The sequence below is a fragment of the Heterodontus francisci genome, chromosome 4 (genome assembly GCF_036365525.1).
Source record: "Heterodontus francisci isolate sHetFra1 chromosome 4, sHetFra1.hap1, whole genome shotgun sequence".
Taxonomy (NCBI): domain Eukaryota; kingdom Metazoa; phylum Chordata; class Chondrichthyes; order Heterodontiformes; family Heterodontidae; genus Heterodontus; species Heterodontus francisci.
In genome coordinates, this window is record NC_090374.1 from 121,321,750 (window position 1) to 121,346,684 (window position 24,935).

The 24,935-nt window shown below is 43.7% G+C and overlaps 1 protein-coding gene across 3 annotated transcripts in view; it reads left to right on the forward strand.

The window, feature by feature from the left end:
- dapk1 (death-associated protein kinase 1) overlaps positions 1-23,122 on the forward strand; it is a 209,595-nt gene extending 186,473 nt beyond the window's left edge. For all 3 annotated transcript variants that reach the window (XM_068030069.1, XM_068030070.1, XM_068030071.1), the window contains 2 exons: positions 1,392-1,580; positions 20,909-23,122. In XM_068030069.1, the coding sequence (XP_067886170.1) occupies positions 1,392-1,580; positions 20,909-22,147 (1,428 nt within the window). In that variant the 3' untranslated portion in view covers positions 22,148-23,122. The remainder of the gene's footprint in view (positions 1-1,391; positions 1,581-20,908) is intronic.
- Positions 23,123-24,935: the final 1,813 nt, after the last annotated feature.

Below are 24,935 nucleotides of genomic sequence, written 5' to 3' on the forward strand. Positions count from 1 at the left end.
TGTTTCTTTTTGCTCCTATTTGCTATTTTCCCACTCAGATTTCCATCCTTTTATCTTTTCATTTTTTTCTTTCTCTCCTTTGTTCCTTTTTTTAGGCTACCTTAAGTGCCGATCTAGATGCCCTGATTATACTAGAGAGCTGTTTCCAGTGGAAGTAGTTTACATTCAGGCCACATTCAGTCATACTTAAATAATTGCTTACATACAAGATCTTTGTGCGTAGAATTAGCCGGTCTCGCCCAGGGTGGCTGAAGACCATTACAGTTGGCCTCAGTACTCTGATGTTAGGAAGAGGAAGCATCATCCACAGTTCTTTCTCACTATCCATGAACCATGCAGGAAGTACCTATGTCATAATTGGGCTCAAATATGATGCACTCTTATGGTAGATAGCCTCGCTGTCACTCTGCCTAGACAGTGAGTGTCAGAAATCTGTTTGATCATGGGGGATGTCCAAGCCAAAACTGATCATGTTCTGGAATGATGTCTGCTTATGCAATTTTCCAGCAGGGTTAAATAGTTAGCAATAGTAAATTGAACCATGTTTGATTTTTCCCACCCTCCATTTCCTTAGCCCAGGTATGGAGGGCAGTTGTCAAACCCGTTACTCCCAAGTAGACAGACAGACACAGCCTGAGCCCTCCTGGTATGTTTGACTCAACGACTTGCTGGTAGTGTATTCACCTAGACCAAGAGATCTTTACGATGGGTACTTTAAATTTGTTTGGCTGCTCAAAAAGCTTTTGAACTTTGTGCATGGCATATAATAATACTACAGACATTTTGATGTTTAAAAATAAAACTGCCTTAAAGCTACAGCATCTGCATCTTATTGAGGGAAGAAGTAGAGGAGAATAAAGTGGCCTTTTTTCCTTTTGCAACTCATTTTTAATCAAGGACTTCATGCTGTCTAAGTATTTTTTTGTGTGACTGCACCATTACTGTCCTGAGCCATAGAAACTAGGAAGGGCCCAGGCTAGGGAGGGAAAAATCAGGCCAGGTTCCAGATCCTGAATCTTGTTCACTGATTCATGTTAGAAAGTAAATGAGTCAACGTCATGTGAGGATAGGATTAGACTCAGGTGTGATTCTCCCATACATAAATAGCCAGAGGAATTCACTGGCTAGTGAAGGAAATGGCACCTTCAAGAAGTGTCTGACGGTGCTGGTGCCAATGGCATAGTGCCCCAGTTTATGTTATCCTCTTTGGAAGAGGGAGAAAATTGGGAAAATGCATATTAGGAGACTACATTAAAATCTAGTTTAATTGGTTGTATGAAAGTCACAATTTGGATACACTTATTACAACTTAACTTTCAAAATCTGCTTACAATGATCTATAATCCTATCAGGTAATAACAGAGCAATGTATCTGTCCTAAACTCCTTTAGGCTTGTCTACCCATGACATTCCTTTGTGAGAAAATCATCTCTACACTGCCTTCCTGGAGAAAACAGAATGGACCCAACCAGTTTATGTCATGGCAACAGTTTGTTTATGATGTTCAAGACCAAATTAATCCCTTGGTGAGTGAAGAAGATCTGAGGGAAATGGCCCAACAACTGCACAGTTTGGGAGAAGTAAGTGTGTTCTAGTTATTTATAAGGATTTGAGTCTAGAAGTGGCTGCATTTATGGGTAATTCACCATGCTTGACAAATGGCTTACTTTCCGACTCAGCTTACTTCCCCATCTTTGTGATTTTAAATGACACCTACTGCACCTTATTCATTATATGTAAACTGCCTGTGAAATTAAGTGTAGAAAATAGGTTCATGTTGCCATTTTAATTGTGTTTGACAATAGTCTTCCTCAATATTTTTTTTTCACAATCTAATTATTAGATTATCACATCTGCAGAGTCAGCACCAGCTACTTGATTCTGCGCACAACATTGTTCAAAAGCATTACATTACGAACATTTTTTGTAATGTTTGAATTGGGCCTTCAAACTAGCTAATGGCCTGGATTTTCCTGGGGACGTGCACCTATATTGTTGGGAACATTGAACAGTGCAAATGAAAGAGGAAGTTATGGAATTAGTGATTTATGCCTTCGCTTATAGAATGATTTAATGGTTAAAGCACAGGAAGAGGTCATCTGACCTGTCAAGTGCATGTCTGCTCTCTGAACAATTTAGCTAATCCCACCCCCCTTCCCTTTCCCCGTCATCCTGCACTTTTATTCCTTTCAGGTGTTTATCCAATTTTTTTTTTTGAAAGCCACGATTTAATCTGCCACCTCCTAGGTAGTGTATTCCAGATCCTAACCACTCAACAGTGTGTTTTAAAAAAAAAAAATTCCTCATATCGCCTCTTTTTTTTTTTTGCCTATCACCTTAAATCTGGCGCCTCTTATTCTTGGCCTTTCTGCCAATGGGAACAATTTCTCTCTATTTACTCTGTCTAGACCATTCATGATTTTGAATAGATCTGTTAAATCTCCTCTCAATCTTCCCTAAGGCTTCTCCAATTATCCATGTAACTAAAGTCCCTCACCCTGGGACCATTCTTATAAATCTTTCTGCACCCTTTCTCATGCCTTCACATGCTTCCTAAAGTATGGTGCCCAGAATTATACACAGTCCTCTAGTTGAGGCCTAACCAGTGTTTTCTAAAGGTTCACTATAACTCCCTTGCTTTTGTACTCAATGCCTCTATTTATAAAGCCCAGGATCCCGTATGTCGCCTTAACCACTTTCTCAACCTGCCCCGCCACCTTCAGCAATTTATGCACATAAACCTCAGGGGCTGAATTTTACACCACCCCAGCGAGTCAGTTGGTGGCATGGGGCGGCGTAAAATTGAGCGGGAGGCCTACCCGCTCCACTCCGCCTCTGGTCGACTTTACGGCGGGTGGGGGGGGATGGGGGAGAACGGCCCGCCCGAGGCCAATGAAGGCCCTTAATTGGCCACTTAACAGCCACTTAAGGGTCCGCGCCCAGCTCCACGGGTATTTTACCCGTGGCAAGCTGGTGTGCTGGGGACGTGAAAGGCCGCCTAGCGATAGCTGCCAGCCTTCGGGCGCCCTGGGGGGTTCGGGCCATGGCAGTCGGGCACAGGGTGCCCGATTGAGGGCCACCCCCGAGACCCAAGATGCCCTCCTGAGGCTAGAGAATGAGTTCAGTACACCCATGGAGTCTGAGAGTGCACCATGAATTTGAACTCTAAACAGAAGCAGGCAGACTGATTCCACCAAGAAGCGATCAACCTGGGGAGAGTAGCACTTTAGATGAGTGCCATACAGTGTGGATGGCGACACTGACCACTCCCTGGTGTGCAGCAAAGTTGGACTCAAACCAAAGAAGCTACATTATTCCAAGTCGAAGGGCTGCCTGTGCAGCAACACTAACAGAATTTCTTATCCACAGCTGTTACATAAGTGTCTAAAATCATTTGAAAAAGCCCTTCAAAACACTCCTGTAGGGGATGCTGAGACCAAGTGGGCCCACATCAGCGATGCCATCTATGACTCAGCAATGACCGCCTTAGGCAAACGTGAGAAGCAGAATGCAGACTGGTTTCAATCTCACTTTGAAGAGCTGGAACCTGTCATAGCCGCTAAGCGCATTGCACTGTTGAACTACAAGAAAGCCCCCAGCGAGTTAACATTCAGCTGGCCTCCTACACCGGAAACATCAGAGGAATGTATGATGGCATTGAGAGCTTTTGGCCAACCATCAACAAGATCGCAGCTCCCCACCCCCCCACCTTTAAGTCTAAATCATGGGAAATGATCACTGACCAATGCAGCAAATGGACCGCTGTGTGGTGCACTACCTAGAACTGTACTCCAGGGAAAATGTTGTCACTGATACCGCCCTCAATGCAGCCCTGTCTCTGCCATTCATGGATGAGCTGGACGTACAGCCAACAAAATCGGAACTCCGTAATGCCGTTGATTCTCTAGCCAGTGGAAAAGCCCCTAGAAAGGACGGCATTACCCCTGAGATAATCAGGAGTACCAAGCCTGCTATACTCTCAGCATTCCGTGAACTGCTTTGCCTGTGCTGGGATGAGGGAGCAGTACCACAGGACATGCGCAATGCCAGTATCATTACCCTCTATAAGAACCACGGTGACTGCAACAACTACCGTGGAATCTCCCTGCTCAGCATAGTGGGGAAAGCCTTCGCTCGAGTCATTTTAAACAGACTCCAGATGCTGGCTGAGCATGTCTTCCCTGAGGCACAGTGCGGCGTTTGAACAGAGAGATCCACCATTGACATGCTATTCTCCCTTCGTCAGCTACAGGAGAAATGCCGCGAATGACCGATGCCCCTCTACGTTGCTTTCATAGATCCCACCAAAGCCTTTGACCTCGTCAGCAGATGTGGTCTCTTCAGACTACTAGCAAAGATCGGATGTCCACCAAAGCTACTAAGTATCATCACCTCATTCCATAACAATATGAAGGGCACAATTCAGCATAGCGGTGCCTCATCAGACCCCTTTTCCTATCCTGAGTGGTGTGAAACAGGGCTGTGTTCTCGCACCAGTACTGTTTGGGATCATCATTTCACTGCTGCTCTCACATGCGTTCAAGTCTTCAGAAGAAGGAATTTTCCTCCACACAAGATCAGATGGCAGGTTGTTCAACTTTGCCCATCTTCGAGCGAAGACCAAAGTACGGAAAGTCCTCATCAGGGAACTCCTCTTCGCTGACGATGCTGCATTAACATCCCACACAGAAGAGTGTCTGCAGAGACTCATCGACAGGAGTGCGGCTGCCTGCACGAATTTGGCCTAAACATCAGTCTCGAGAAAACGAACATCATGGGACAGGTCGTCAGAAATGCTCCATCCATCAGTATTGGCGACCATGCTCTGGAAGTGGTTCAAGAGTTCACCTACCTAGGCTCAACTATCACCAGTAACCTGTCTCTCGATGCAGAAATCAACAAGCACATGGGAAAGGCATCCGCTGCTATGTCCAGACTGGCCAAGAGTGTCTGGGAAAATGGCGCACAGACACAGAACACAAAAGTCCGAGTGTATCAAGCCTATATCCTCAGTATCTTGCTCTACGACAGCAAGTCGTGGACAATGCGTGTCAGCCAAGAGCGATGTCTCAACTCATTCCATCTTCGCTGCCTCCGGAAAATCCTTGGCATCGGGTGGCAGGACCGTATCTCCTACACAGAAGTCCTCGAGGCGGCCAACATCCCCAGCATATACACCCTACTGAGCCAGCGGCGCTTGAGATGGCTTAGCCTTGTGAGCCGCATGGAAGATGGCAGGATCCCCAAGGACGCATTGTACAGCGAGCTCGTCGCTGGTATCAGACCCACCGGCCGTCCATGTCTCCGCTTTAAAGACATTCGCAAACGTGACATGAAGTCCTGTGTCATTGACCACAAGTTGTGGGAGTAAGTTGCCAGTGATCGCCAGAGCTGGCGGACAGCCATAAAGGCGGGGATAAAGAGTGGCGAGTCGAAGAGACTCAGCAGTTGGCAGGAAAAAAGACAGAAGAGCAAGGGGAGAGCCAACTGTGTAACAGCCCCGACAACCAATTTTATCTGCAGCACTTGTGGAAGAGTCTTTATAGCCACTCCAGGCACTGCTCCACAAACCACTGACCACCTCTAGGCGCTTACCCATTGTCTCTTGAGACGAGGAGGCCAAAGAACGAGAAAGAAAGAAACTTTGAAATCGCATTCAAACAAATTTTAAAACATAAAATTGCCATCCAACTGCTGTATTCATTGAATCACTAGGGGAAAAAAATAGCCACACAGCTTCCAATTCACTGGCATTGTTGCAGCAACATATTCCAATTACAAATGCAAGGTAATACTGGGAAACGTATCAACAGCTAGATCAGCGTGCTAGACAGTCCAGGTCGCCAAACTCACTCTTGCAGGAAAATCTGGGCCATTGTGTCACTTCCATTCCATAAAACTTGGTCCAATTATTCTCGCTGTGTCACGAGTACTGAACACATCATTGCCTTAACACTGATCAACAGTCTCTCGTCTTATTGTATCAGAACAATGCAAGTTTTGCATGTTGACCAGTTCAAAGGAAGAGCGTTGCAATAATTCTGCAGCTAATTATTAACTGTATCTTTATTCAATCTCAACTAACCACTTCATGGTAGCACTACACTTGGCAATCTTGTGCTTGTGACTACTGTAAATCACAAAAACAGAGTGATAAAGAACTTTGGGATATGGGACCAGGGTAGGTAAACATGATTCGAACTATTTACTTGTGTGGAGTATAAACACCAACACAGGCTGGTTGGGCCGTTGGCTACTTTTTGATTTGTAACTTTATACATTATAATGTATAACAAAATTCTTTTCCATATCTAGTCCTCTTCCAACAAATCTATCTTGTCCAGGAAAAAAATAATTGTGGGCTGCTGCGATTGCATTTTAACATTGGTTTCACAGCTTAAGTGGAAGTGCCTTGAATTGATTTTTAAAGAGAGCCATCAGAGGTAGTGATCATTTTGTTGATGGCCCTGGTTAGTGGAAAGCTGGAGACCTCTGGAAACCCAAATACTTCTAGATCCTAAATGTTACCGTCTGCCTTTTTCTATCTGCCTATTTTTAATAGTTAAGCGCTATTAACTTAATACTATAATAAAAGCAAAATACTGAAGATGCTGGAATTCTGAAATAAAAACAAAGTGCTGGAAATACTGAGCAAGTCGGGTAGCATCTGTAGAGAGAGAAGCAGAGTTAACCTTTCAGTTCTGCCTGACCTACTGAGTATTTCCAGCACTTTCTGTTATTAACTTAACACGATATTTTGTAATCGCTTATCGATCGCTGAAGGCACTAGATAACTAAATGCTATGGGCCCTGACAATATTCTGGCAATAGTACTGAAGGCTTGCACTCCAGAACTAGCCGCACCTCAAGCCAAGATGTTCCAGTACAGCTACAACACTGGCATCTACCTGACAATGTGGAAAATTACTCAAGTATGTCCTGTACACAAAAGGCAGGACAAATCCAATTCTGCCAATTACCGCCCCATCAATCTGTTCTCGATCATCAGCAAAGTGATGGAAGGTGTCGTTGACCGTGCTCAACAATAACCTGCTCACTGATGCTCAGTTTGGGTTCTGCCAGGGCCACTCAGTTCCTGTCCTCATTACAGCCTTGGTCCAAACATGGACGAGAGAGCTGAATTCGAGGTGAGGTGAAAGTGACTGCCCTTGGCTTCAAGGCAGCATTTGACCCAGTGAGACATCAAGGAGCCCTAGAAAAACGAGTCAAAGGGAATCGGGCAGAAAACTCCGCTGGTTGGAGTCATACCTAGCACAAAGGAAGATGGTTGTGGTTGTTGGAGGTCAGTCATCTCAGTCCCTGCAGGATTTCCTCAGGGTAGTGTCCTAGGCCCAACCATCTTCAGCTGCTTCATCAATGACCTTCCCTCCATCATAAGGTCAGAACTGGGGATGTTCGCTGATGATTGCACAATGTTCAGCACCATTCGCAACGACTCAGATACTGAAGCATTTCGTGTCCATATGCAGCAAGACCTGGGCAATATCCAGGTTTGGGATGATAAGTGGCAAGTAACATTTGCACCACACGAGTGCCAGGCAATGACCATCCCAACCAAGAGAGAATCCAGATATCTCTCCATTGAATGTTAAGGGATTACCTTCACTGAATCCCCCACTACCAACATCCTGGGGGTTACCATTGACCAGAAACTGAACTGGAGTAGCCATATAAATACTGTGGCTACAAAGAGCAAGTCTGGGGCTGGGAACTCTGCGGCGAGTAACTCACCTCCGAACTCCCCAGTGCCTGTCCACCATCTACAAGGCACAAGTCAGAGGTGTGATGGAATACTGTCCACTTACCTGGATGGGTGCAGCTCCAACAGCATTCTAAGCTGGACACCATCCAGGACAAAGCAATCCACTTGATTGACACCCCGTTCACCACCTAAAACATTCACTCCCTCCGCCATTGACGCACAGTGGCAGCAGTGTTTATCATCTACAAGATGCACTGCAGCAACTCATGAAGGCTCCTTCTACGGCACCTTCCAAATCTGCAACTTCTACCACCTAGAAGGCCAAGGGCAGCAGATGCATGGCAACACCACTATCTCCAAGTTCCTCTCCAAGCGCCACACCATCCTGACTTGGAACTATATCTCCTTTCCTTCACTGTCACAGGGGCAAAATTCTGGAACTCCCTTCCTAACAGCGTTGTGTACCTACCCCACATGAACTGCTGTGGTTCATGAAGGCAATTGGGGATGGGCAATAAATACTGGCCTAGCCAGCAACGCCCACATCCTGTGAAAATAAAAAACTGAACTAGATGATTGTAGTAATAATAATTATTGGAGGTTTCTTAAGGTAACACTAAAGGGGCCAGGAGGAGAAGCCATTCCTGTGTCTGTGATCGGACGGTTAAGAGTGGAACATAGTGAGGACAGTTCCACTGAACTCGAGGAAAGATTTTGGAGGTGGATGGTGCGGTTGACTGTGTCAAAGGCTAGAGAAAGAGGCAGGACAGTGCACAACCATCACAAAGGGAATATTTTGTGACTTTGATTAGGGCAGTTTCAATGCTGTGACAGTTATATAAGTTTGGTAAATAATATTTCCAAATGAAAAATTTGAATGGGGAAAAATTTTTGGAAAAGCCTAGATTTCTTTGCAGCCATGTAGTTGGAAGGAATTTCCTCCCTCTTCTGAAGACACTGATTCATGCAATGAAACGCAGACACCAGCAGTGCTTCATTATCTTGCTCATTCTTCCTGTGCGAGCCTAAACATTTGAGTATTACAAGATGTGACTGTCGGAAATACCAGGACTGAGCCCGATCCTGTCCACATAAATGATCCAAGCAGGAATCACTGGACAGTGCGGCCCGATTTACGGCCGTAAAAATCAAACGGCCACATAAATTTCCAGTCAATTGGCTTCTTAATTACTTTAAGTACTTTCAATTACTTGTGGTCGGGTAGTGAGCGGCGACTCAATCGCACCTGACTTCCTGGATCGTAAAATGGCGTCTGTACATGATGAGGCCGGGGACTCGAGCCGACGTCATCGGACGCCATTTTACCAGCCGGACACCTCCAAACTGACCCGATTACGGTAGGTAGAATTCCGGCCATAGTGTCCGTAATACAACGGGAACTGGAGGCAATAGTACGTTGTGAGGAACCAGATACAGTTGGGATTACTAAGACATGGCCACAGAAATATCAGGACTGTGAAGTCCTCCAACACAGAAGTCCTTGAAGCGGCCAACACCCCCAGCTTATACACACTGCTGAGTCAGCGGCGCTTGAGATGGCTTGGCCGTGTGAGCCGCATGGAAGATGGCAGGATCCCCAAAGACACATTGTACAGCGAGCTCGCCACTGGTATCAGACCCACCGGCCGTCCATGTCTCCGTTATAAAGACGTCTGCAAACGCGACATGAAATCGTGTGACATTGATCACAAGTCGTGGGAGTCAGTTGCCAGCATTCGCCAGAGCTGGCGGGCAGCCATAAAGACAGGGCTAAATTGTGGAGAGTCGAAGAGACTTAGTAGTTGGCAGGAAAAAAGACAGAGGCGCAAGGGGAGAGCCAACTGTGCAACAGCCCCGACAAACAAATTTCTCTGCAGCACCTGTGGAAGAGCCTGTCACTCTAGAATTGGCCTTTATAGCCACTCCAGGCGCTGCTTCACAAACCACTGACCACCTCCAGGCGCGTATCCATTGTCTCTCGGGATAAGGAGGCCCAAAAGGAAGGAAGGAATTAGTGCAGGATATAACATATTATTTAGAAACGATAGAGTGGGGGGAAAAGGGGAAGTGGGATAGCTGCACTTATTAGAGATAAGATATTGGCAGTAGAAAAAAAGAATGCAGCCATCAGACAAAAACAAAATCCTTTATGAATAGCTGAGATTTTTTTTTAAAAGGATTAATCACACTAATAGGGATAGTTTACAGACCATCTCATAGTGGCAGGGAGGTGGAAGAAAAAATATGCGAAGAATAATTGTGGGGGATTTCAACTACCCCAAAATGAATTGGTAAGAAGAGGTAGGTATAGAGGATAAGGAATAGAGATTCTACAATGTGTACAGGATTCCTTTCTAACAGGATTTCCTTCCTTGGTAAGCAAGGGGGTGAAAGGTTATCAGGGGTAGGCGGGAATGTGGAGTTGAGGTTACAATTAGATCAGCCATAATCTTGTTGAATAACAGAGCAGACTTGAGGGGCCAAGTGGCCTATTCCTGCTCCTAATTTGTATGTATGTTCGTATATAACCCAGTATGTCAGAAGCGCAACAAGGGGGGGTGCGGGATCTGGTAATGAGGAATGGAAAATGTTCCCGCTCAGGTGCGCGGGCCTTATTCTATTGCAAATAACACTCATGCATCAAACACGCAAAAAAATTTAAAAGGACTGCGTACTGAGAAAAAAGACCACACACAATAACTAAACTTTAAAGGGAACATTGGTAATGGACCAGAGCAGAAATAGGTAAAAGGGGAACATCTAGAGGACAGTGAGCATAATATGGTACAGTTTGATAATGGAGAGGCAACACAAAAACCAGAATAACAGATTGGAGGAAAGCTGATTTTAAGGGGCTGAGAAATGAACTTAAGAAAATGAAATGGAGAACATAGAACATTACAGCGCAGTACAGGCCCTTCGGCCCTCGATGTTGCGCCGACCTGTGAAACCATCTGACCTACACTATTCCATTTTCATCCATATGTCTATCCAATGACCACTTAAATGCCCTTAAAGTTGGCGAGTCTACTACTGTTGCAGGCAGGGCATTCCACGCCCCTACTACTCTCTGTGTAAAGAAACTACCTCTGACATCTGTCCTATATCTATCACCCCTCAACTTAAAGCTATGTCCCCTCGTGTTTGCCATCATCATCCGAGGAAAAAGGCTCTCACTATCCACCCTGTCCAACCCTCTGATTATCTTATATGTCTCTATTAAGTCACCTCTCCTCCTCCTTCTCTCCAACGAAAACAACCTCAAGTCCCTCAGCCTTTCCTCGTAAGACCTTCCCTCCATACCAGGCAACATCCTAGTAAATCTCCTCTGCACCCTTTCCAAAGCTTCCACATCCTTCCTATAATGCGGTGACCAGAACTGCACGCAATACTCCAGGTGCGGCCGCACCAGAGTTCTGTGCAGCTGCAGCATGACCTCGTGGCTCCTAAACTCGATCCCCCTACTAATAAAAGCTAACACACCATATACCTTCTTAACAGCTCTATTAACCTGGGTGGCAACTTTCAGGGATTTATGTACCTGGACACCAAGATCTCTCTGCTCATCTGCACTACCAAGAATCTTCCCATTAGCCCAGTATTCTGCAATCCTGTTACTCCTTCCGAAGTGAATCACCTCACACCTTTCCGCATTAAACTACATTTGCCATCTCTCAGCCCAGCTCTGCAGCCTATCTATGTCCCTCTGTAACCTACAACATCCTTCGGCACTATCCACAACTCCACCGACCTTCGTGTCATCCGCAAATTTACTAACCCACCCTTCTACACCCTCATCCAGGTCATTTATAAAAATGACAAACAGCAGTGGCCCCAAAACAGATCCTTGCGGTACACCACTAGAAGCTATACTCCAGGATGAACATTTACCATCAACCACCACCCTCTGTCTTCTTTCAGCTAGCCAATTTCTGATCCAAAGCACTAATTCACCTTCAATCCCATACTTATGTATTTTCTGCAATAGCCTACCGTGGGGAACTTTATCAAACGCCTTATTGAAATCCATATAGACCACATCCACAGCTTTACCCTCATCCACCTGTTTGGTCACCTTGTCAAAAAACTCAATAAGGTTTGTGAGGCACGACCTACCCTTCACAAAACCGTGCTGACTATCTTTAATGAACTTATTCTTTTCAAGATGATTATAAATCCTATCTCTTCTAACCTTTTCCAACATTTTACCCACAACCGAAGTAAGGCTCACAGGTCTATAATTACCAGGGCTGTCTCTACTCCCCTTCTTGAACAAGGGGACAACATTTGCTATCCTCCAGTCTTCCGGCACTATTCCTGTCGACAATGACGACATAAAAATCAAGGACAAAGGCTCTGCAATCTCCTCCCTGGCTTCCCAGAGAATCCTAGGATAAATCCCATCTGGCCCAGGGGACTTATCTATTTTCACACTTTCCAAAATTGCTAACACCTCCTCCTTGTGAACCTCAATCCCATCTAGCCTAGTAGTCTGTATCTCAGTATTCTCCTCGACAACATTTTCTTTCTCCACTGTAAATACTGACGAAAAATATTCATTTAACACTTCCCCTATCTCCTCCGATTCCACACACAACATCCCACTACTATCCTTGATTGGCCCTAACCTATCTCTAGTCATTCTTAAGCCTTAAGGTTTTCTTTGATCCTATCCGCCAATGACTTCTCGTGTCCTCTCCTTGCTCTTCTTATCTCTCCCTTTAGATCCTTCCTGGCTAGCTTGTAACTCTCAAGCGCCCTAACTGAGCCTTCACGTCTCATCCTAACATAAGCCTCCTTCTTCCTCTTGACAAGCTCTTCAACTTCTTTAGTAAACCACGGCTCCCTCGCTCGACAACTTCCTGCCTGCCTGACAGGTACATACTTATCAAGGACACGCAGTAGCTGCTCCTTGAATAAGCTCCACATTTCGATTGTGCCCATCCCCTGCAGTTTCCTTCCCCATCCTACGCATCCTAAATCTTGCCTAATCGCATCATAATTTCCTTTCCCCCAGCTATAATTCTTGCCCTGCTGTATATGCCTGTCCCTGCCCATCGCTAAGGTAAACCTAACCGAATTGTGATCACTATCACCAAAGTGCTCACCAACTTCTAAATCTAACACCTGGCCGGGTTCATTACCCAGTACCAAATCCAATGTGGCATCGCCCCTGGTTGGCCTGTCTACATACTGTGTCAGAAAACCCTCCTGCACACACTGGACAAAAACAGACCCATCTAAAGTACTCGAACTATAGTATTTCCAGTCAATATTTGGAAAGTTAAAGTCCCCCATAACCACTACCCTGTTACTCTCGCTCCTGTCAAGAATCATCTTTGCTATCCTTTCCTCTACATCTCTGGAACTATTTGGAGGTCTATAGAAAACTCCCAACAGGGTGACCTCTCCTCTCCTGTTTCTAACCTCGGCCCAGACTACCTCAGTAGACGAGTCCTCAAACGTCCTTTCTGCCGCTGTAATACTTTCCTTGATTAACAATGCCACACCCCCCCCTCTTTTACCATCTTCTCTGTTCTTAGTGAAACATCTAAATCCCGGAACCCGCAACATCCATTCCTGTCCCTGCTCTACCCATGTCTCTGAAATGGCCACAACATCGAGATCCCAGGTACCTACCCATGCTGCAAGCTCACCCACCTTATTCCGGGTGCTCCTGGCGTTGAAGTGGACACATTTTAAACCAAGCTCTTGCTTGCCAGTGCCCTCTTGTGTCCTTATAACCTTATCCCTGACCTCACTACTCTCAACATCCTGCACACTGGAACTACAATTTAGGTTCCCATCCCCCTGCTGAATTAGTTTAAACCCCCCCAAAGAGCACTAGCAAATCTCTTTCCCCCCCCCCCCCCCAGGATATTGGTACCCTTCTGGTTCAGGTGAAGACCATCCTGTTTGTCGAGGTCCCACCTACCCCAGAAAGAGCCCCAATTATCCAGGAAACCAAAACCCTCCCTCCTACACCATCCCTGCAGCCACGTGTTCAACTCCTCTCTCTCCCTATTCCTCACTTCGCTAGCACGTGGCACGGGCAACAACCCAGAGATAACAACTCTCTTTGTTCTCGCTCTAAGCTTCCACCCCAGCTCCCTGAATTTCTGCCTTAAATCCCCATCTGTCTTCCTACCTATGTCGTTGGTGCCTATGTGGACCACGACTTGGGGCTGCTCCTCCTCCCCCTTGAGGATCCCAAAAACACGATCCGAGACATCACGTACCCTGGCACCTGGGAGGCAACACACCAACCGTGAGTCTCTCTCGTTCCCACAAAACCTCCTATCTGTTCCCCTAACTATGGAGTCCCCAATGACTAATGCTCTGCTCCTCTTACCCCTTCCCTTCTGAGCAACAGGGACAGACTCTGCGCCAGAGACCTGTATCCCATTGCCTACCCCTGGTAAGTCGTCTCCCCCAACAGTATCCAAAACGGTATACCTGTTGTTGGGGGAAACGGCCACAGGGGATCCCTGCACTGCCTGCTGGCTCCCTCTCCTTCCCCTGACGGTAACCCATCTACCTTCTTCTTTTACCTGAGGTGTGACTGCCTCCCGATAACTCCTCTCAATAATCCCCTCCGCCTCCCGAATGATCCGAAGTGCCTCCAGCTCCAGTTCCCTAACGCGGTCCTCGAGGAGTTGGAGCTGGGTGCACTTCCCGCAGATGCAGTCAGCAGGGACACCCTTGGCGACCCTTACCTCCCACATTCTGCAGGAGGAACATTCAACTGCCTTAACCTCCATTCCCACTATTCTAAATTCCCAAGTTTTTAACCAATCACACGATAAAACAAGAAGAGAAATAGAAAAAGCCTTACCTTACCTACACACAACCGAGTCCTTTTTTTTGGTAAGAGGAGGCGGGCGGGTGGGAGACACTACAAGAGTAGTGTCTCGGGTTCAGAAACAGCCCAAATATATAGGTTTCTACTTACCCAGCAGTCCCTGCTCCACCGAAACTCCCGATGAAATTGACTTCCCAGCTGTTCACTCCTCGCTCGCAATGCCTGTGCTCCTGGAAAAGCTGCACAACAATATCTGTAAATGATGGGAATAGGAAATATTTAAAATGATTTTCAACAGAGCCCTGGAAAAATATTACACTAAAAAAAAATTACTAATGAGAAACCATGGATGAATAAAAACATGAGGGAAAAATTGAAGGTAAGGAAAGGAATGTACACTAAGTATATGGACAGCAGAGGACAAGGGAGAATACGAAAAGTAGAAGAGAATTCAAAGAAGAACTATGAAATTAATTTATCAATAAACATAAAACAAAATAGTAAAATATTCAACAGACGCATTAAAAAGGAAGGTCTGGATGGGAATAGGGTCACTAAAGGACGGTCAGGATAAAATAACAGCGAAATGACAGATATTAAATCATTATTTTGCTTTATTATTTATCAGGAAACTGATTAAGTGGACATGACTTTGAAAGATGAAATTAGAAATGATATAACTGCATTTAAAATAAAAAGGAGAAATGCTAAATGAACTAATCAAACTCAAAAGAGGATAAAACTCTTGGTTCGGTTGGATCGCATCCATACTTTTCAACAGAATCTAAGGAAGAGATAGCAGAAGCACTATTACACATATTTAAGAATTTGTTAGAAAAGGGTGTCGTGCTTTAGGCCTGGCAGATAAAAAAAGAAAAAGGAAGTAAGGCTTGTATTTATATAGCACCTTCCACAACCACAGGATGACCCAAAGCACTTTACTGGCAATTAAGTACTTTTATACTATTGTAGGAAATGCGGCAGCCAATTTGTGCACAGCAAGCTCTCACAAACAGTAATGTGATAGCTAACAGACGGGAGATAGAACTAATCTGGGGAACTAGAGACCAGTCACCTTAATATCAGTAGTAGGGAAACTATTGGAATCACCACTAATGGAGAATAGAAAAACACCTCGAAAACAGATATAATAATAGTCAATGTGCATTTCAAAAGGGAAAGTCTAGCTTGACCAATCTCATTGAATGACATGAAAATTGGTGGTGTCGTAAATAGTGAGGAGGAAAGCCTTAGATTACAGGACGATATAGATGGGCGGAGCAGTGGCAAATGGAATTTAATCCTGAGAAGTGTGAGGTGATGCATTTTGGAATGACTAACAAGGTAAGGGAATATACACCTTAGGAAGTACAGAGGGTCGGAGGGACTTTGGTGTACTTGGCCAGAGATCACTGAAGGCAGCAGCACAGGTAGATAAGGTGGTTAGGCATATGGGATACTTGCCTTTATTAGCCGAGGCATAGAATATCATAGCAGGGAGGTTATGATGGAACTGTATAAAATGCTAGTTAGGCCACAGCTGGAATACTGTGTACAGTTCTGGGCACCACACTATAAGAAGGATGTGATTGCACTGGAGAGGGTGCAGAGGAGATTCACCAGGATGTTGCCTGGGCTGGAGCATTTCAGCTATGAAGAGAGACTGAAAAGGCTATGGTTGTTTTCCTTAGAGCAGAGAAGGCTGAGTGGGGACATGATTGAGATATACAAAATTATGAGGGGTGTTGATAGGTTAGATAGGAAGAAGCTTTTTCGCTTAGCGGAGGAGGTGTCAATAACCAGGGTGCATAGATTTAAGGTAAGGGGCAGGAGGTTTCGAGGGGATTTGAGGAAAAAAAATTTCACCCCGAGGGTGGTTGGAATCTGGAACACACTGCCTGAAGAGGTGGTAGAGGCAGAAACCCTCACCACATTTAAGAAGTATTTAGATGAGCACTTGAAATGCCATAGCATACAAGGCTATGAGCCAAGTGCTGGAAAATGGGATTAGAATAGTTAGGTGCTTGATGGCCAGCACTGACGTGATGGGTCGAAGGGCCTGTTTCTGTGCTGTATAACTCTATGACTCTTAGTTACCTGCTGGCTTGATGTCCATCAGCTCAAGTCAAGACAACAGGACTAGGGATGAAAAAATGGAATAATATTGATTGCTATCTAATGTCAAATGTCCTTTTTGAAAGGCTGCTTATAGGTTCATAACATTGTTGACATTACTGCTCTTTCGTCCTGTAACAATGAAGAGATCACACTTGTATTGAAGTGAGAATAATTTTGATTTCCAATGAAGTCACACCCAAAACATTGCTATCATTTTCTTTCTCCTTTTAGCCTGCTGTGCTCTTGAGTATTTTTTTAATCTCATAATTTAATCACCATTTAACTTTATATCTCATTACAATTTCAAATGTCAGCTGTGACATTTACCGTACAATGAGATTAGGGTGGAGTGAACAAGCCAACAGTGCATGGAAATCGTGTGAACTTGTGTACATGGGAGCAGTTTATTACAACTAGTGAAGGATCTTGGATCTGAAAGCTGCTTTTCTCAGTTATTATTTAATAAATGTTTGTGATCTAACCAAGGAGAAAATTAGTGGATTTTGTTCTTGAGGAATGCGTGGAAAAGGTAAAGGCTTTATGCTTAATCATGAAACGTTGTTACTAGGCTTGAGGAAACCCACTTGCATGCCTCTCTCCAGTTTTCATAAGCCTTTCAAATTAGTGTACTATCACCTGAAAAGTCATTGTATGCTATAGGAGCATACAAATCTCAGATTCAATTTGAAATGCATACGCCAGCCCAAGATCCATGAAAGAAAGTTTGGAGAATCAGTAAGCCATATTTCTATGAGACGTGAAGAAAGCTTGTGCGTTGTCGCCCATCTTATTTATGTCTTCACGTCAACGTTGTGATAGATGGTATCAGAAGGGACAGTATTGTAGTCTGTTCCAGTCATTTCTGAAAGTATTGCAGAACTTCCTTTCACAGATGATGTGTTGGTAAATTCGCCTGGGGAACTAGTGTGCTCTACAGTGGGTTAACTAGTAGGATTTGGGCGCTACAGAGTCCATTATTATTCTGCATGGCTCCAGAGAGAATCTTAAATGTACTATTTATAAGACGTAAGGGTCAGTCTGTCCCAATTATTTTGTATCTGTGCCTGAAGCTGTGGTGAATGACAACTTTAGCTTGTATGTAGTTCTTCATTAAAGAGGGGCAAATGACTCGGTTAGCTGTAACCCTTTCCTTTACAACCCTGTGAGGATAGCATAGAATTTGGCTGTTACGTACCCATAGTTAAGTAATCTCCCAAGTGTTACGTTCTAGGCATTCGTATAAATAGTTTTTTGGGCAAGGTACTGGATGGCAGCTGTAACCTTCGAAGGTATCAGTTCATGCTTTCAGGAGAGGAGAGAAAGTAATTGCAGGATTTTAGTGTAAACAATTCACAATTTAAAACGAAGACTATATGGCATGATTCTTTCCGATCGATCAGGGCTAAGTGAAGACACAAGGCAAGCCACATTTATCAGTATGAATCTCTCTGTAAACTTCCTGTTTTTATAATGTAGCATTCTGGGGAAAAAAGGGATTCATTCAAATAGTTGAGTTAATCCATAATCAGTCAAACTTCTGACTCCAGAAGCGAGAATGCTACCTCTGAGCCAAGCTGTCAGCCTTGGCTAAGGGGTAGAATCTTCACCACCTCAGAATCAAAAGGTCGTGTGTTCAAGCCCCACTCCAGAGACTTAAGCTTATAATCTAGGCTTTCACTTCAATATAGCACTGAGCTCTGTGATATCAGAGCTGCTGACTTACAAATGAGACATTAAACTGAGGGTCATGTCTGCCCTCTCGAAGAGCAAGAGATTTCTCTTACTGCTGTGGTCAACACTTATCCCAGAACCAACAACAACAAAAACATATTGTCTGTGAGTGACATCTTCATGTGTGCAAATTGGTTGCTGCATTTCCCTACATTAAAACAGAGACTATACTTCATTGACTGAAGCATTTTGGAACATCCTGAGGCCATGAAAGACTGCAAATTCTTCCTTCTCTTAAAATGCAATGGCCCCTGCCTCTGTGTATGTATTTAGTTAAGAAGTTGCAGTATTCAGTTCTGTTTTGTGCTGGTTGTAATTTTCCCCTGAAACATGAAGTGTAATACATCAGTTAACAGATTTTTCACCCTTGTGTTGAGTGTACAGAGCATCCTGCCTCTTGATTACTTAACCCAACACCTGTGAGCCCAAAGAAAACCTAAACAAAAGTAAATCTAGTTTTAGGATTTCAGATTATTTTTTACAAACCACCAGGATTTCATTTTAGCAGTTTATCATCTGAATCTGTCAATGAGACCATTGCCTTTTAATCAAATTAATTTATGTATTTTGTGATTTGCTTATATAACCTAATAATGTACTTCAAAACAACTCCCATTTCTTGCAATGCTGATAGTTTTGTAACAAATGTCCTTGGTTATATATCTCTCTTCCTGTTGTGATGGAACAAAATTAAATTAAATGGTGTAGTTTGCAAACTCGACCCAAAATACAAACCACAAGTACTGAGAACTATAGTTTCTCTTTGAATTGCAGCTGTTTTGGGTTGTCAGGTGCATCACAAGGAACTCAGACAGCAGCTCACCACTGACTGGAGCTATGGAGTTTAGTATGGTGCTCGCCTCCTGGGTAGGGTAGTGGCCCAATAATGTTTGAGCTGGATGTGTCAGTTTTGAGGATTACATCCTGGCACATGTAACACTTGAAAACGGCGCAACAAAAATTACATTTTCAAGCACTGGATTAAAAAAATATTTACACGTGCAAGGGCTGACCAATCCAGTGCAACATATATGCTGACAGTTTGGAGAATATTGTAAATCAAAGCAAAATGTGAGGGCACGTACTTTGGCAACCTTGTAGGCACCAGAAAATTCATTTATCTGCTCCCAGCTTTGGTGCACGGGTGAGGCAACGTCTATTCTTTCTGTCACCTCCATCCAGGCTTGTGACTTCAATAAAAATCGGAAAGATGCAAAACAGGCTCCTGACTTGCAGTCGCTCATTTTATACTATTGCACAAAGTCAAGATCTAGCCATTGAGCCAAACTACAACTCATTCCTACAATTGCCAAACTGAGCCTACTTTATTTATTTTTTTTTTAAAAGCCCCAACATAGCTGAAGGGGCTTACCCATGTTAAATAGGTATTTGGCAACTGCAATGCTGATCATTTGCACAAAACAGATTATGAGGCCATTAACTCAATTTTTCTTATGGTCTTTGTGGGGCTTGCACATACAATATGCAGCCCCTTGTTACAGTAGTGCTTGCTCACAGCATTATTACATGTGTGCAGTGGATGTACAGCAGGCCTTGGTGTGCACAGGTTTGGTTGGCTGCCTACCTCCATGCATCCCAGATGCTAATCCGCACATAAGTTCTCGGATCTTGTGAAATAAGTTCTTGGCAGTTTGTATGTGATTTATAAATCTTTGTTGTTGAATACATTGGATGTTTCTCCTGCACTCAATTCTGAACAAGACCATGCATCAAAAACAGAGGCAAGCTTCCTGCCTGTATGAGTAGGTACGAGTCATTTGTTTTAGGAATAAATTAGTTCAATTTTTGCTTCACTTTTTCCTCTGTCCTAAGTATGTTGACTCTTGCTGGGATATGTTCCACAGGCATCCTTCACATTCTTAAATGGGGTATGCTTCATATGTAAGTCTTTGATAGGGAAAATTAGTAGCTGACTGAGTTTTGTGGTGGTTGGGTAATCCCATACCAGCCTGATTGTTTTCTTACTGTCTACATAATGGGTCATTTTGCAGCAGGAATTCTGACTAGCTTTCTATCTAGTATGTTGACTTCATCAACTTGGATCAGCAATAGGACTCTAATCTTCTGGTTTTTAAGGCTGTTAGATGCTGTCTTTACCAATGAGTTACTGGGGGAGCCTAATTAAACCATTTTTTAAATTGCAAGTGGTATACTTGCGTGAAAATTTAGAAAATGTAACAAAATAATCTGCATTTATAAAGTGCCTTTCATATCTTCAGGACATCTCAAAGTTCTTTGTAACCAATTAATTACCTTTGAAGTATAATCGATGTGTAAGCTAAGTTAATAGTTATGTACAATGTTCATAGTGACTCAAATAAAACTGCCTTGTCCAACATGCTTTAAATTGTGCACATCCTAGTGGATGGATTTGGTTGAGATACGCTCTTGCTTTTTGATAACAGATTTGAACTGAAAATAAGTGTGAGGTCCAAATAGTTTGTTATTGAAACAAAGTTTTTAATTATTTAAAATCCACTAATGTCCTCCCTTCAATCTCCTTTGCCTCACAGATCAATATTTTACAAAGTGAAACTATCCAAGATGTGGTGCTTTTGGATCCTCGGTGGCTGTGCACCAATGTACTGGGAAGACTTTTGTCCAATGAAAATCAAAAGGCTTTGCATCACTACAGGGGCCGGTATACAATAGAGGACATCCTGCGCCTGGTATCAGAGAAGGATGTAGAGGAGCTGTTGCAAATTCTAGACGCAATGGACATCTGTGCTCGGGATTTAACAAGTGGATCAATGGTAGATATTCCCGCGTTAATTAAAGTAGACAGTCTACACCGATCCTGGACTGATGAAGAAGATGAAATGATGGTTTATGGAGGGGTCCGCTTTGTACCTGTTGAACATCATACCCCATATCCTTATGGTATTTTCCACAAAGTGCAGGTGAACCTTTGTAGATGGATACATCAGCAGAACTCTGAAGGAGAGCTAGATATAAGGTTATGGACCAATGGATCGAAAATATCCAGCAAAGGGACTGAAGTCTTGGTGTTACTGGTCAACCATGGACAGGGTGTGGAGGTACAAGTGAGAGGATCAGAAACCGAAAAAATCAAGTGTTTTATGTTTCTGGATTCTATTTGTAGTGTCATTGATAATTTAATGGCAACTACTTTGCCTGGACTGCTGACCGTCAAGCATTACTTGAGCCCCCAGCAGCTTAGGGAGCACAGTGAACCTGTTATGGTTTACCAGCCTAGAGACTTCTTCAGAGCTCAAGCTCAGAAAGAGACTTCACTCACCAATACCATAGGTGGCTATAAAGAGAGTTTTAGCAGCATTCTGTGCTTTGGTTGCCTTGATGTCTATTCCCAAGGAAACCTAGGAATGGACATGCCTGTATCCGAACTGAATCTTCTTACAAGACGGAAACTTAGCCGCCTACTGGACCCCCCTGATCCCATGGGTAAAGACTGGTGCCTTTTGGCTACAAATTTAGGACTTGTTGATCTTGTTGCAAAACTCAATGCACAGAATGGAACTTTACAAGATGGGAAACTTCCCACAAGTCCAACTGGTGCTGTATTGACTGAGTGGGCAGCTTCACCAGAGAATTCTGTAGGCCTTTTAATGTTAAAACTAAGAGGATTGGGTCGTCGGGATGCTGCAGACTTTCTTTTAAAGGCCTCAGCTATTTTCAAAGTTAACTTAGATACCAATGGGCATGAAACCTACATATCCAGTTGCAATGGAGGAACATCTTACAATTCAATCAGCTCGGTAGTTTCAAGATAAAAAGTACTGCAGAACTAATGAGAGGTGCAATTTTAACTGAATCCTCACTTTATAAAATGCATTCATTGTGTACAGATAGTGTTCAAAATAATTGTGTAACCTGCTTCCTTTGACAAGGAGGCAATAGTGAAATTTACCGTTGTACACTTAACTTTTTTACTTCCACATGGTAAACCACAATTCCTTGTGTACTTGCTGTTTAAATGGGTTATTTACTCAATTGCATTCTGTAAAAGGCAGCAAGTTTTTAACAAAAAAAGTTGTGTTCTTAGAATTGAAACGAATTTGTGACTTATGCAGATACACTTTACAAAATTGCCATGTGCAAGTTATCCAGTTTGTAAGGAATATCTTCATCTCTTTGTGATGTCATTTGTGGAAGTAAGTTCAGATGGAGCTGACTGCAAGAATGTGAATTTTTATAACAAGTTTTTCATCATCGCACCCATATACTCTCTTTTTATTTTCTATAATGGTGGGGAAAAGGCGAATGTTTGTTTGCCATTGACAATGTCAAGTTTGTTATGTAATGTCAACAACCAAATGAGAGTGCCTTTTCAGGAAAAGGGTTTCCTGACGTAAGTTGACCGATATTTGTTAAAACTTTTACATAGGACTCTTCTACCTCCCCATTACTCTTCTCTGAGGAGCATGCACATCATTTACCATGTAAGACATTTGTACTTCCTTTTTGTATCAATTTTTCAATTTTGGTCAACTTATATTCATATTGATGTGGTTTATCCACAGTTTAAAAGGGAACAAAGTTATGTGGTAGTTTCATGTGCATTGACAATAAAACAGTGATGTACAGTGAAATTTAATGGTGGGGATTCTTTTTCCATTTTTTGATCTATTTATATTTGCTGTTTTGGGGAGCATGTAATCTTTAATGTTACGGCATTATACCATTGCATACTTTGTGTATTATAACCTGAAGTATTTTTAATAAACAATTTACTTATGAAATATGAAGCTTTTAAAAACCCAATTAATTTTGCATTTTGAAAGTTATCTGTTGGTTTTTAATGCGATGGGAACTTTATAGCCTAGAAATTCACTGGCACTGAGCCCATTTTTCAGGCACAAGACGGGAGCCTAAGCATCCAGTATGGCAGGGGGCACATTTGCTCATTTTGTGCCTGAAGTCCATTGCCCAATATATCCTTGAAGATAGAGAAAGGAGTCCAAGGCTTGCTCCTAAAACAGGTGTTAGGCCCCTAATTTGCATATGCAGAAGATCCAGCACCTGTTTGAGGCCCCCTATGCAAAACCAAGCTACGTTCCTTCCCTCCTGATCGCTCCCCCCCACCCCAAACACACACCACCCTCCAAAACCACCTGAGGGCCACTGCTGGCAATGCAGTTCTCAAAATTGAAATCCTCTGGCAGACACTCCCAAGTAGATGTCTACAGACCTTGAATAAATGAAGCCCAAGGCCCAATATCAGGTGGGCCTTGGGCTTACCTGTTCCAATGCAGGGATCATTCCTTAAACCCATGTCCGTGCTGACAAACTTCTAGGCCTACATCCCAAGGTGCTTCATAGAGTTATTAAACAAAGAAATTGACACTGAGCCACATAAGGAGTTATTAGGAAAGATGACCAAAAGCTTGGTCAAAGAGGTAGGTTTTGGTGGGTGTCTTAAATGAGGAGAGAGGTTTAGGGAGGGAATTCCAATGTTTAGAGCCTAGCCAACTGAAAGCATAGCTGCCAATGGTGGAACGACTGAAATAGTTTGGCAAGAGGTCTGAATTGGGGAATGTCAAGATCTTGAAGGGTTGTAACGCTGAAGCAGCAAAGGGATTTGAAAACAAGGGTAAGAGCTTTAAAAGTGAGGCTTTGTCAGATGGGAGCCAGTGTAGGTCAACAAGTATAATAGGGGAGATACATGAAGGGGATTTGGTGTGAGTTGGAATACAAGCAGCAGTGTGTTCAATGAGCTCAAGTTGATGAAGAGTGTTAGATGGCAGGCCAGCCTGTTGCGTGCTCAAAAAGCTAAGTTTAGAGGTAACAAAGGCATAGATGAGGGTTTCAGCAGCAGATAAGCTGAGGCAAAGTTTGAGTCAGCAAAGTTATGGAGATGGCAGGCATTTTTGGTGGTGGTGTGAATATGTGGTCAGAAGCTGATCTCGGGGTCATATACAACACCAAGGTTACAACTGTCTGGTTCAGCCTGTGACTGTTGGCAGGAAAGTTTGTGGCAGGGACCAAAGACTATATTTAGTTGGAGGAAATTTCTGCTCATCCAGTAATGGATGTTGGACAAGCAGTCTGACAAATTAAGAGGCAGTGAGAGGTTGAGAGAGGTGGTGATGAGGTAGAGGTGGGAGTCATTAGTGTACATGTGGAACCTGATGTGTTTTTGGATGATGTCACCCAGGGGCAGCGTGTAGATGAGAAATCAGAGGGGGCCAAGGAAAGATCCTTGGGGAACACTGCAAGTAATGGTCTGGAATCAGTAAGAGAATCCTTTTATAGGTGAATCTCTGGCTATGACTGGATAGATGAGGAATGGAACCAGGGGAGTGCAGTCCGACCCAGCTGGATGACAGAGGAGAGGCATTGGAGGAGGATAGTCTGGTCAACCAATACATAGGCTTCAGGCAATAAAAGGACTATACATAATTACCAAAACCCACATTCAAAAACAGGATATGCAATAGGTTCATCAGTGAGAACACAACAGGTTGTGTTCTGGGCGGCAAAGTGGCGCAGTGGTTAGCACCGCAGCCTCACAGCTCCAGCGACCCGGGTTCAATTCTGGGTACTGCCTGTGTGGAGTTT